At 38.2% G+C, this 15,216-nt stretch overlaps 1 protein-coding gene across 1 annotated transcript in view; it reads right to left on the reverse strand.

Moving 5' to 3' along the window:
• LOC100452275 (golgin subfamily A member 6-like protein 22) overlaps positions 1–15,216 on the reverse strand; it is a 122,924-nt gene that overhangs the window by 14,747 nt on the left and 92,961 nt on the right. Inside the window, exon 14 of the mRNA XM_063716273.1 lies at positions 10,437–10,541. Within this exon, the coding sequence (XP_063572343.1) occupies positions 10,437–10,541 (105 nt within the window). The remainder of the gene's footprint in view (positions 1–10,436; positions 10,542–15,216) is intronic.

Raw genomic sequence — 15,216 nt, forward strand, 5'->3', positions numbered from 1 at the left:
TCTTTTTCTGATTTTTTTCTCCTGTATGTATCCCATGTAGGCTAGAATCCCTGCCTCTTGAGGTAAATCAGCCCATTTTTGGGAAGTGCACTACAGAAAGCTGCCCCAGCTTCCTTTTAAGAGATCTGGGGACATTTTTGTTTCAAATTGTTTTATTGTTCTCAGATTGGCCTAACTGGGAGGCACCCCCCAGTAGGGGCAGACTGACACCTCACACGGCCGGGTACTCCTCTGAGACAAAACTTCCAGAGGAACAATCAGGCAGCAGCATTTGCAGTTCACCAATATCCGCTGTTATGCAGCCACCGCTGCTGACACCCAGGCAAACAGGGTCTGGAGTGGAGCTCCAGCTCCAACAGACCTGCAGCTGAGGGTCCTGACTGTTAGAAGGAAAACCAACAAACAGAAAGGACATCCACACCAAAAACCCATCTGTACATCACCATCATCAAAGACCAAAGGTAGATAAAACCACAAAGATGGGGAAAAAACAGAGCAGAAAAACCAGAAACTCCAAAAATCAGAGTGCCTCTTCTCCTCCAAAGGAATGTAGCTCCTCACCAGCAATGGAACAAAGCTGGGTGGAGAATGACTTTGACGAGTTGAGAGAGGAAGGCTTCAGAAGATCAAACTACTCCAAGCTAAAGGAGGAAGTTCGAACCAATGGCAAAGAAGTTAAAAACTTTGAAAAAAAATTAGACGAATGGATAACTAGAATAACCAATGCAGAGAAGTCCTTAAAGGACCTGATGGAGCTGAAAACCATGGCATGAGAACTACATGATGAATGCACAAGCCTCAGTAGCCAATTCAATCAACTGGAAGAAAGGGTATCAGTGATTGAAGATGAAATGAATGAAATGAAGCGAGAAGAGAAGTTTAGAGAAAAAAGAATAAAAAGAAATGAACAAAGCCTCCAAGAAATATGGGACTATGTGAAAAGATCAAATCTACATCTGATTGGTGTACCTGAAAGTGACAGGGAGAATGGAACCAAGTTGGAAAACACTCTGCAGGATATTATCCAGGAGAACTTCCCCAATCTAGCAAGGCAGGCTAACATTCAAATTCAGGAAACACAGAGGATGCCACAAAGATACTCCTCGAAAAGAGCAACTCCAAGACACACAATTGTCAGATTCACCAAACTTGAAATGAAGGAAAAAATGTTAAGGGCAGCCAGAGAGAAAGGTCGGGTTACCCACAAAGGGAAGCCCATCAGACTAACAGCTGATCTCTCAGCAGAAACTCTACAAGCCAGAAGAGAGTGGGGGCCAATATTCAACATTCTTAAAGGAAAGAATTTTCAACCCAGAATTTCATATCCAGCCAAATTAAGTTTCATAAGTGAAGGAGAAATAAAATACTGTACAGATAAGCAAATGCTGAGAGATTTTGTCACCACCAGGCCTGCCCTAAAAGAGCTCCTGAAGGAAGCACTAAACATAGAAAGGAACAACCAGTACCAGCCACTGCAAAAACATGCCAAATTGTAAAGATCATCGAGGCTAGGAATAAACTGCATAAACTAATGAGCAAAATAACCAGCTAACATCATAATGACAGGATCAATTTCACACATAACAATATTAACCTTAAATGTAAATGGGCTAAATGCTCCAATTAAAAGACACAGACTGGCAAATTGGATAAAGAGTCAAGACCCATCAGTGTGCTGCATTCAGGAAACCCATCTACCATGCAGAGACACACACACAGGCTCAAAATAAAGGGATGGCGGAAGATCCACCAAGCAAATGGAAAACAAAAAAAGGCAGGGGTTGCAATCCTAGTCTCTGATAAAACAGACTTTAAACCAACAAAGATCAAAAGAGACAAAGAAGGCCATTACATAATGGTAAAGGAATTAATTCAACAAGAAGAGCTAACTATCTTAAATATATATGCACCCACTACAGGAACACCAAGATTCATAAAGCAAGTCCTTAGAGACCTACAAAGAGACTTAGACCCCCATACAATAATAATGGGAGACTTTAACACCCCACTGTCAACATTAGACAGATCAACAAGACAGAAAGTTAACAAGGATATCCAGGAACTGAACTCAGCTCTGCACCAAGCAGACCTAATAGACATCTACAGAACTCTCCACCCCAAATCAACAGAATATACATTCTTTTCAGCACCACACCACACATACTCCAAAATTGACCACATAGTTGGAAGTAAAGCACTCCTCAGCAAATGTAAAAGAACAGAAATTATAACAAACTGTCTCTCAGACCACAGTGCAATCAAACTAGAACTCAGGATTAAGAAACTCACTCAAAACTGCTCAACTACATGGAAACTGAACAACCTGCTCCCAAATGATTACTGGGTACATAACAAAATGAAGGCAGAAATAAAGATGTTCTTTGAAACCAATAAGAACAAAGACACAACATACCAGAATCTCTGGGACACATTCAAAGCAGTGTGTACAGGGAAATTTATAGCACTAAATGCCCACAAAAGAAAGCAGGAAAGATCTAAAATTGACACCCTAACATCACAATTAAAAGAACTAGAGAAGCAAGAGCAAACACATTCAAAAGCTAGCAGAAGTCAAGAAATAAGTAAGATGAAAGCAGAACTGAAGGAAATACAGACACAAAAAACCTTTCAAAAAATCAATGAATCCAGGAGCTGGTTTTTTGAAAAGATCAACAAAATTGAAAGACTGCTAGCAAGACTAATAAAGAAGAAAAGAGAGAAGAATCAAATAGACACAATAAAAAATGATAAAAGGGATATCACCACAGATCCCACAGAAATACAAACTACCATCAGAGAATACTATAAACACCTCTATGCAAATAAACTAGAAAACCTAGAAGAAACGGATAAATTGCTCGACACATAAACCCTCCCAAGACTAAACTAGGAAGAAGTTGAATCTCTGAATAGACCAATAACAGGTTCTGAAATTGAGGCAATAATTAATAGCTTACCAATCAAAAAAAGTCCAGGACCAGATGGATTCACAGCCGAATTCTACCAGAGGTACAAGGAGGAGCTGGTACCATTCCTTCTGAAACTATTCCAATCAATAGAAAAAGATGGAATCCTCCCTAACTCATTTTACGAGGCCAGCATCATCCTGATAGCAAAGCCTGGCAGAGACACAACAAAAAAAGAGAATTTTAGACCAATATCCTTGATGAACATTGATGCAAAAATCCTCAATAAAATACTGGCAAACTGAGTCCAGCAGCACATCAAAAAGCTTATCCACCATGATCAAGTGGGCTTAATCCCTGGGATGCAAGGCTGGTTCAATGTATGCAAATCAATAAATGTAATCCAGCATATAAACAGAACCAACGACAAAAACAACATGATTATCTCAATAGATACAGAAAAGGCCTTTGAAAAATTCAACTACCCTTCATGCTAAAAACTCTCAATAAATTAAGTATTGATGGGATGTACCTCAAAATAATAAGAGCTATCTATGACAAACCCACAGCCAATATCATACTGAATGGGCAAAAACTGGAAGCATTCCCTTTGAAAACTGGCACAAGACAGGGATGCCCTCTCTCACCACTCCTATTCAATACAGTGTTGGAAGTTCTGGCCAGTTCAATCAGGCAGGAGAAGGAAATAAAGGGTATTCAATTAGGAAAAGAGGAAGTCAAATTCTCCCTGTTTGCAGATGACATGATTGTATATTTAGAAAACCCCATCGTCTGAGCCCAAAATCTCCTTAAGCTGATAGGCAACTTCAGCAAAGTCTCAGGAAACAAAACCAATGCACAAAAAACACAAGCATTCTTATACACCAATAAAAGACAAACAGAGAGCCAAATCATGAGTGAACTCCCATTCACAATTGCTTCAAAGAGAATAAAATACCTAGGAATCCAACTTACAAGGGAGGTGAAGGAGCTCTTCAAGGAGAACTACAAACCACTGCTCCATGAAATAAAAGAGGATACAAACAAATGGAAGAACATTCCATGCTCCTGGATAAGAAGAATCAATATCGTGAAAATGGCCAAGGTAATTTATAGATTCAACGCCATCCCCATCAAGCTACCAATGACTTTCTTCACAGAATTGGAAAAAACTACTTTAAAGTTCATACGGAACCAAAAAAAGAGCCTGCATTGCCAAGTCAATCCTAGGCCAAAAGAACAAAGCTGGAGGCATCACGCTACCTGACTTCAAACTATACTACAAGGCTACAGTAACCAAAACAGCATGGTACTGGTACCAAAACAGAGATATAGACCAATGGAACAGAATGGAGCCCTCAGAAATAATACGTCTTATCTACAACTATCTGATCTTTGACAAACCTGACAAAAACAAGAAATGGGGAAACGATTCCCTATTTAATAAATGGTGCTGGGAAAACTGGCTAGCCATATGTAGAAAGCTGAAACTGGATCCCTTCCTTATACCTTAGACAAAAATTAATTCAAGTTGGATTAAAGACTTTAATGTTAGACCTAAAACCATAAAAACCCTAGAAGAAAACCTAGGCAATACCATTCAGGACATAGGCATGGGCAAGGACTTCATGTCTACAACACCAAAAGCAATGGCAACAAAAGCCAAAATTGACAAATGGGATCTAATTAAACTAAAGAGCTTCTGCACAGCAAAAGAAACTACCATCAGAGTGAACAGGCAACCTACAGAATGGGAGAAAATTTTTGCAATCTACTCATCTGACAAAGGGCTAATATCCAGAATCTACAAAGAACTCAAACAAATTTACAAGAAAAAAACAAACAACCCCATTAACAAGTGGGCAAAGGATATGAACAGACACTTCTCAAAAGAAGACATTTATGCAGCCAAAAGACACATGAAAAAATGCTCATCATCACTGGCCATCAGAGAAACGCAAATCAAAACCACAATGAGATACCGTCTCACACCAGTTAGAATGGCAATCATTAAAAAGTCAGGAAACAACAGGTGCTGGAGAGGATTTGGAGAAATAGGAATGCTTTTACATTGTTGGTGGGGCTGTAAACTAGTTCAACCATTGTGGAAGTCAGTGTGGTGATTCCTCAGGGATCTAGAACTAGAAATACCATTTGACCCAGCAATCCCATTACTGGGTATATACCTAAAGGATTATAAAACATGCTGCTATAAAGACACATCCACACGTATGTGTATTGTGGCACTATTCACAATAGCAAAGACGTGGAGCCAACCCAAATGTCCAACAATGACAGACTGGATTAAGAAAATGTGGCATATACACACCATGGAATACTATGCAGCCATAAAAAAATGATGAGTTCATGTCCTTTGTAGGGACATGGATGAAGTTGGAAAACATCATTCTCAGCAAACTATCACAAGGACAAAAAACCAAACACCGCATGTTCTCACTCATAGGTGGGAATTGAACAATGAGAACACATGGACATAGGAAGGTGAACATCACACACTGGGGCCTGTTGTGGTGTGGGGGGAGCGGGGAGGGATAGCTTTAGGAAATATACCTAATTTTAAATGAAGAGTTAATGGGTGCAGCACATCAAAATGACACATGTATACATATGTAATAAACCTGCACATTGTGCATATGTACCCTAAAACTTAAAGTATAATAAAAAATAAATAAAACTTGTGCAATAAAGTCAAACAGCACCCAAAGAAAATGTATACCATTACAGGTTTGTTTAAAAAGCAATTTAAATTACACTGATCCACTAAACTAGAAAAAGCATAATAAACAAAAAGGGGAAATAATTAAGACATAAGGAAAATGTGAAAAAAAACCCACTAAATTTAAAAAATAAAACTAAAGGAGGATTCTTTCAAAAGACTAAGATAATAAAACAGTCACGCCTCTGATAAGTGATCAAGATAAAGAAAACTTTGAAGAGAAAAGGGCATATATAGTCACATGTGAATATGATGCAAAAAGTGAAAACTTTACACATCTTTACAACACCTTAGAAGTATGGATGAAGTGTTCATTTAAGAATCTACAGTTACGAAAACTAACTGAAAAAATGGAAAATCTGGAGACCAATACGCAGAAGAAAGAAAAAGACAAAGACTCATCCTTCAAATTGGACATTTATTTAAACCAGGGTTTGTGAGCCTCAGCAATATTGATATCTTGGGCCAGACAATTCTTTGTGAGGGTTCTCCTGGTGTGTTGTGGGATATTTTGTGACATCCCCTCTACCCATGGAATGCCAATAAGACCTCCCAACCGTGACCAGTTGTGACCACAAAAATGTCTCCAGATATTTCCAAATGTCCCATGGGAGGCAAAATATTCCTGCAGTTGAAAATTACTGTGTAAACTAGATCTACATCCTAGGTCTTAGAAAAAAGATGTAAAGCTTCCTGAGTTAGCCCTGCATACCCTTGATACTAAAATGAAATAAGAGCCTTAAAGGAAACAAACAAAACTATAATCTTATTTAATACAGAAGTAAAAATGCAAAAATAAAATATTACCATAGCCATTCTAACAGTGTTTATTATAGGAATGCCAGAATGATTCAAAATTAGGAAAATTTCATCAGGTAATTCACAAATTATATTTCTCCACAGAATTGCAGGCACAATCATGAAAAACAAGGTAGCTCTATATGCATTAAGTCCACGTGATATTCAGTGAAAAACACAAGTTGCTGATGTCTTACAGAAAAAATCTGAACACTGAACACATATTTCCACCATCTGCTCTTTGTCCTGAGGCTCCACTAGAAATACAGTGAAGAATAAACATTATATAAACACACAATTACAAAAAAAGAAATGGGGTTACCCACAGAAGAGAATTCACCTCCATTAGACAATGACAGTACATGGAAAATGGTTAATTAATGGAGCAAAGCAAAGCAAAGTGGAGGTCAGGGGGACACCAATAACAAGGAAGCTAATTTGTCCCACAGCAACCTGGAAAGGTTCTAGACTCAGACACCAGGTACCCTTGAGAGTGGGACTGATAGGCAAGACTGAAAACAGAGATCAACCAAAAGCATATATAGAGAACACATTTTCCAGGCCCTGAAACACACTGCTCTCCTCCATCTCCTTAAGCAGAACCCCAGCACATATCTACCTCAGGCAAGAGAATGTAGATTTCACCTCCAGAGGAATGGAGTAGTTCCAGCCATCATTTATGATTGCACCGGGAGATAAGATAGAGGGGTAGAGGATAACAATTAGGAATCAGCATACATTCCCCCTAAAAGCTATCAGTTGCCAAGTCTTGGCCATGAAGAACTCCCAATTTTTTATTTTTATTTATTTAATTTATTTATATATTTATTTATTTATGTTTTTGAGACAGGGTCTTGCTCTTTCACCCAGGCTGGAATGCAGGAATGCAGGATGCAGGAATGCAGGAATGCAGAATGCAGCAGGATGATCACAGCCCACTTCAGCCTCAACATCCCAGGCTCAAGTGATCCTCCTGCCTCAGCCTCCCAAGTAGCTGGGACTATGGGTTGGTGTCACCACACCTGGCTATTTTTTTAATTTATTTTTTGTGAAGGTGGGGTCTCACTATGTTGCCCAAACTAGTTTTAAGCTCCTGGGCTCAAGTGATCCTCCCATGTCAGTCTCCCAAAGCACTGAGATTGTAGGTGTGAGCCACCACTTCCAGCCTCCCAGTCTTTTAGTACCTCTCTCAAATATGAATGAACAAAAAAGGGAATTAAAAAAAAAATACAAGCTGCGCACAGTGGCTCATGCCTTTAATCCCAGCACTTTAGGAGGCCAAGGTGGGTGGATCACCTGAGGTCAGGAATTTGAAACCAGCCTGACCAACATGGAGAAACCCTGTCTCTACTAAAAATACAAAAATTAGCCGGCATGGTGGCACATGCCTGTAATCCCAGCTACTCAGGAGGCTGAGGCAGGAGGATCACTTGAGCCCAGGAGGTTGTGGTGAGCCAAGATCATGCCATTGCACTCCATCCTGGGCAAAAAGTGCGAAACTCCATCTCAAAAAAAAAGACTACAAATGATAAGCAACATAGAATAGATATTTCAGGAAAGGTTTTAAAAAGAAAAATAAGACCAAAATAAACTAAGAAAAAAATTTATTAAAGAACAAAGAGATGCTAGGGAGAAGACAAAAGAGTATCAAAATCACTTCATAAAGACACTTGTGAATATATTACATGAATAAAACAAAAATAGAATATGAATAAGGAATAATCAGAGAAGAAAAAGTTCTTAGAATTCAGGGTTCATCTTGGGAGTTGGTCCCCAATGAGCCACACCTCCCGGCATCATGTCCTTGGACAGTCCCATCCCACAGTGAATCTGGGTTGGCCTCAAGATTCACTTTAACCTACAGAATTTGGTAGAAATGACACTGGACCTGTTCCAGGTCTAAGCCTTAAGAACACCTGGCAGCTCCACTTCTCTGCTTCTAGTAGCCAAAATAATTACTGACTAACCTCTCGGGGAAAGAGAAGCCATATGATGAAGCCAGAGAGGATGAGATGCTATGCAGAGAGGAAGGCCACATGAAGAAACACCAAGGCAGGTGATCTGTGGGTGAAGAAGCCGTCTCAGACATTCCACTGCAGCTGAGTATCCAGATGACCAGTCCCTGACACCGTCTAACCGCACAGTGAGAGATGCCAAATGAGACCAGCAGAAAAACTGTCCAGCTATCCTCAGTTAACCCACACAGTAGTGACAGGTAGACAAATGTGTAGTTTTATGCCATTATGTTTTGGGAAAATTGGTTAAGCAACAATAAATAACCAAAACAAAACTTAACGCTGACTGTCCAAATAAAATTTCCTAAAAGTCAAAATATAAGAAAAATATTCCAGAACTTAAAATTTTTTAAAAAATTAGAAATAATGTGAGATACAAGTCTCAAGACGAGGACTAAAATCCAATTAACAGACACTTCAAAATGAACAAATAAAATGGAAAAGAGAAAGTTAACAAAAATATGACAAGATTCAAGATTCCAACTTTGAAAGAGCCAATCCATAGGCCTATCCATTCAGTGTACCCAGCACAGTGAATGAAAAAAGACACACACTAAGTACAATGTTGTACTATTTCAGCTCACCAAGGAAAAGACAAACTCCTAAAAGCTTCCAGAGAGAAAGTCATGCATAAATGAGTGAAACTCAGGGTGACATGAGGCTTCACCACCATGACTGGTTAGAAGACAACAGCACAGACTTTGAAATTCTAAGGCAAAATTATCCTCAACCTAGACACACATAATCAACCAAACTATCAATCAAGTGTGAGGATAGACTATGACAAAAGTGAATAGTGATGGGGATGTGCTATGCACCAGGCACTGTTCTAAAATGGTTCACATGTACCAACTCATTTAATCCTCATAGATCTCTAGAAACATAGGTACTAATACTATTACTGGTTCCCCCATCTTGCAAATGGAAAATTGATGCATAGAGCAATTAGGGAATCAGCCCAAGGGCATACAGCTAATTAGTAGTAGAACCAAAGATTCAAACCTATCTCAGACTGGCTCCAAAACCTAAACACTGGATTGTATTTTTTCAGAAGCTAGAGATCAGAAAATATACCACTCCATGTTTTCTTAGGGTTTTACTTGAGGACATAGTCAGGTAAAATGACAAAGGGAAAAACCAAGAAAGATGACATGGGATCCAGGAAACAACGGATGTACTCTAGGCGAGCAAATGAGAAAAACCTCAAGATGACATGTGCACAGTCAACCTGAAGAACAACCTGCCAAAATGGGCACAGAGGAGCCAAAGGCTTTGGAAGAGAAGGAGATCTCACAGAAAGGGCTACAACAGAATTTTTTCAATTAAAAATTACTATTATGAGGAAGACACTGCAAAACAAAAAGCAGCACCAAGAAAAGAAATATCCTATCCTAAATTTTCTAGAAAACTTGGCTTCACGAAGTCCTAATGATAATTAGTGATTATTTATATCACTAAAGATAATATCTGAGGAAGGCAAAGTGGGTGGTATAAGAGCTAAATTCTCATGTATTATACTAAAGAAGTCAATAGCTGATGCCTAAATAGGTAAATCCAGGAAGAAGTTAGGGGTAGTGGTGAGCTAGTGGAGATTTCTGTTGCTTGCAGGAGATAACATTGGGGCGAGTCCTTAAGAAGCATAGACAGACTTAAGGAGATGGCATTTCTAGGTGAAGGTAATTCAATGAGCAAAGACAAACAATGAAAGCAGCAAGAACATTTATGGACACCAGGAATATTCACAACAAAAAGCTGATGTTAGGGAAAAGGGCAATTGTTTGCCTGTCATACTAAATACCAGCAGCTCCAAAGAATGAAGAGGTTATTTTTAGTATCTAAAACAGAACAAACAAAACAATTCAATAGAAACAGAAAAACTAACTTCTAAGTAAGTTGAATAATAAAAAAAATCATCCTAGTTTGACTTTTGTTTGAGACAATTTATTTTAGCTCTTGAACACTAGAGAATTTTTACTTTACCTGACCCATGGGTAGTGGTTGATCTGGCATCTCAACATCCAGGTGCTTAGGAAGGTTATATAATCTCCAGAGTCCACACATCAACCACTTCAATTGCTGATGAAGCTACGAAACACATTTCAGTAAATAAGCATTATGTTAAAGAGCCCTTAGGAAGACATCAATAATGTTATGACTGCTGTAATCAATCCAGTAGGAAATAAAAAATTTTGTTACTGCTCAACCGCAGCTTACAGATTTAAAAAAAAACTCTTTAAATATTTTCAGCAGCCTCTAGCTTAAGAAAGTTACTATGGCTTGGGGTATAATTACTACAACTGATACCTAATGGAATGACAACAATAAAGGCAGAGGAAGGAAGTTCCAGACATTGTCCAGTTTCTCATTGCTACCTTGTTTTCTTAGAAACTTACAACTTCAAACAAGAAAACATTAATGAGGCTACCAAAAAAAAAAAAAAAAAAAAAAGAAAAAGAAAACCACACACAGGCAGTGTTGTTACACATGGATTATAAAATTATATGTTCCAGTCATAGTCAGTTAAAAGTACAAAAGCAAATGTGATCCCGCAGACAGAGCCTGGAAATCTAGATGACCTTGGATATCGTATCTAATTCCCTGAGTTGGAGTCTACTCATCTGTAAAACAAAGAAATGAAAACCTTCCCGGAATAGGAAAGATTAAATGAAACCTGTAAAACACTTGATACTTAGTAGGATCTTAAGTGTCTGTCTAAAAAATAATAATTCACTAGGAAACTGCAAAGAATAACTGTAAATTTCCATGTTTAAGTCCAAATTGTGTTGTAAGCATGTTTACTTTAAGGAAATAAGCAAGGTAAACTATGTGTACAAGTGTGGTTTTCATTGTTTAAAATGTTTTTGAACGTATAAGGTGACTCAAATGGGATCTAATAAGGCAACTCACTTCACTTGGTCAGGAACAATTTTCTGGGTGTCTCTGACCAAGAAAAGAGATGAAGAGAAAGAAGCAGGTTTACAAAGGACAAAGAAAGAAGACACAGGATTAGAATGGGTTAACGAAGCAAAGAATAATAAGCCTTCCCAAACTGAACAATGAAGCAAGTGAAAATAGGAAGGTTGAACCATAAATTAGGATCCACCAAAAATCCTCATGCTTAAAAGGAAGCCAAACCCCAGTGTGGATTTATTATGCACCCAGTGTGCTCTGTTTTGTGCTAAGTACATAAGGAGATGAGGGAGGGTGATCTGGACACAGACCTGGACACTCTGACCTCTGGCACAGAAGGGACTATAGGAGGGCTGGGGTGAAACAGGAATGAAAAGAAATTAAAGAATGTGTAAGCAAAAACACAGTTGTATGTAAAAAAAAAAAAAAAAAAAAAAATTCCCCCTAAGAAAGAACAAGAGGTGGAGTCCTTTAAGAATTAACTGTCTGTCTTTTTGAGGCTAGTGAACCTCATCTCTCCTCCTCTCCCAGGCATTGTGAAGACCCTGTTTCTCTAGCTGTGCAGCTGCAAGGTCACTAGACAGATAAACTCAAGTCATAAAACATGTTTTTCCTCGAAAAGTAAGAAATAATGTAATGCATGTCTCAATCGAATAACTCTTTGTTTCTTGCTTCTGTAATATGCTTCCCCCTGCACAGATCTCCCCCCACCCAACAAAATGCTTAAAAGGTAACCTGACTCTTTGTTCAAGGCTCAGTCCTTTAGATGTTAATCTGACTGGGCCGGTGCACCTAAATAATAATATATATCCTCCTCAGTCTCTCTGATTCCTAAATTATGCTGCTGCAGGGGGAGAGAGGCAGCAGGGTAGTGGAGTCATACCAAGCAACAAGACAGGGTAGTGGCCAGGCATGGTGGCTCACACGTGTAATCCCAGCAATTTGGGAGGCCAAGGCAGGTGGATTACCTGAGGTCAGGAGTTCGAGACCAGCCTGGCCAACATGATGAAACCCCATCTCTACTAAAAATACAAAAATTAGCTGGGCATGGTGGCAGGTGCCTGTAATCCCAGCTACTCAGGAGGGTGAGGCAGGAGAATCACTTGAACCCAGGAGGTGGAGGTTGCAGTTAGCCAAGATTGTGCCATTGCATTCTGTCTACAACAGAATATTCTATTATAAAATTGTAGTACACTATAATTTTTATTTAACCAACTCTTTATTGGTGGACATTAAGAATGGAGGAATGCTTCAACAAAGGAACAATCAACAGTATCAAAATACTGCAGAGGGGTTAATTTGGGGACTAAGAGGGGAGCCACTGGATTTGGCAACTAGGAGATAAATTTTAGCACAACGATGAAGGCAGAATCCAGATTATAATGAGCTCAGTGAAAAAAGGTGAAGACATGTAGCTTATTCTCTCAAGAAACTAGGCTATGATAAATTGGCAGAGGCTTTAAGAGTGGGAGGTGAGTTGTTTTCTCCTTCATGTAAATATATTTACTTTTTTAAACACTACGCCCAATTTTATATGCTACTTCATTTAACTTCATGAACATACTTATGTATGTATGCATGTATGTATGTATGTCATGTAATGTTTTAGACACTGAAAAATAACTCATTTCTGCTATTATAAAACTGTTATCTTTAGATGTTCAGAAGCAACTTCCTAAAAGGAGGTAGCAGTAATGGAGCTATGTCTATCATTCTTTCCATCAACCCCCTTGCTGGAGATGTAAACATGTGTCCATCAAGCCTTTAATTTTTACCTCTTATCTTCATTGCTCTCCATACAAAACTTAACTCTTTTTTTGTATCTGTATATGTGTATTTATATGTATATCTATATCAAGAGAGAGAGAGAGAGTCTTGCTGTGTTGCCCAGGCTGATCTCAAACTCCTGGGCTCAAGCAATCCTCCCACCTTGGCCTTGAAAGTGCTGGGATTACAGCGGGATCCACCGTGCCCAGCCTCAGCCTTAACTCGTAGAATATCTTCAAACCGATGTTCTTCTGTTCTGCTTTTTAAGAATAGATGTGTTTAAACCAACTCAACTTATTTTGACAAAAATTGGAGTTAAGACTCAAACTTCCTCAAATAGTTCTCCTAAAACCATTTACAGAATAATCTATTTTTTCAGTATTAAGTTAAAATACCACCTTTTCCTTATACTAAATTCTTGTTTGCATGACTCTGGTTCTAAACTTCCATTGCCTTTATCTGTCTGGACCAGGGCTAGTCCACAATATTTTATTTAATATCTGGTTGAAAGAGTCTATACTTTATTAATTTTTATTATTTATTCTTCTAAACAAACTTTAGAGTCATTTTGTCAAGTGTCAAAAATAAATCTGCTGGAATTTGTACTGAAATTTGTATATATATATATATACACACTATATATATAACATAAAATGTATATATACAATTTATATATATAAAATATGAAATGTATATATATAAAATATGAAATGTATATATGTGTGTGTGTGTATATATATATACACATATACACACACACATATACACACACACACTTTTTTTCTTTTTTTTTTTTTTTTTTGAGTCAGGGTCTCACTCTGTCACCTAGGCTGGAGTTCAGAGGCATGATCTCGGCTCACTGCAACCTCTGCCTCCCAGGTTCAAGTGATCCTCCCACCTCAGCCTCAGAAGTAGTTGGAACTACAAGTGTGTGCCACAGACACCCAGCTAATTGTCATCTACCCGCCTCAGCTTCCCAAACTTTTGGGATTACAGGTATGAGCCACTGTGCCCAGCAGAAATTACATTTAGAAATTAATATGAAGACATGGTGATAACTAACATATTTATAACATGAAATCTGCTCATCCAGGAACATAGAATGCAAATCTTTCATTCCACTCAGCAAAATTTTGTCATGTCCTTGATAAAAGTCCTGCACATCTCAGTGTATTCCTAGACATTTAATTTTTGCTGAAATACCTGAAAAAATACTTCATCACTATATCTTCTATGTGATTATAAATAACATTTAGGAAGGCTATTGATTTTTATATAAAAGAGCTTTTAACCAGTTATCTTAAAAATTTTTTTTTCAGTTGGTTCCTTTAGATATTTTTAGGTAAATAATCATGTCAACTGAAAATAATGATTGTTATTTTTCTATAAAGACTATGACATCATGGGAAAATACAGTAAATACTTTTTAAAAGAATATAAAAGGGCTGGGCACAGTGGCTCACACCTGTAATCTCAGCACTTTGGGAGGCCGAGGCGGGAGGACCACGAGGTCAGGAGATTGAGACCATCCTGGCTAACACGGTGAAACCCCATCTCTACTAAAAAATACAAAAAATTAGCCGGGCATGGTGGTGGGTACCTGTAGTCCCAGCTACTGGGGAGGCTGAGGCAGGAGAATGGTGTGAACCTGGGAGGGGGAGCTTGCAGTGGGCTGAGATTACGCCACTGCACTCTAGCCTGGGTGACACAGCAAGACTCTGTCTCAAAAAAAAAAAGAATATAAAACTATAGAGAATACGATCTCAACTATTTAAACATATGTATAAGGGTTATGTATTTTATTAGCAAAGAAAAAATATATACTGGTAGAAAATGGCCATCATGTCAACTGTCAATAGTGGTTATATCAGGTAGAGAAATTATAGGAGACTAATTTTTTTCTTTTTGCTTTTCTGTACTTTACTAATTTTCTCAACAATGGTTGCTTGTGAGTTTTATAATAAAAATAGGTTTTTAAAATTTTTCCAACATGGAAAGTTATATTTCTTTATAAACTAAAAACAAAAACAAAACTTCCTATTTGAATACCTTTGACTTTTACTGCAGACTTAGAGACCCTTGA

The sequence above is a fragment of the Pongo abelii genome, chromosome 16 (genome assembly GCF_028885655.2).
Source record: "Pongo abelii isolate AG06213 chromosome 16, NHGRI_mPonAbe1-v2.0_pri, whole genome shotgun sequence".
NCBI classification, from domain to species: Eukaryota; Metazoa; Chordata; class Mammalia; order Primates; family Hominidae; genus Pongo; species Pongo abelii.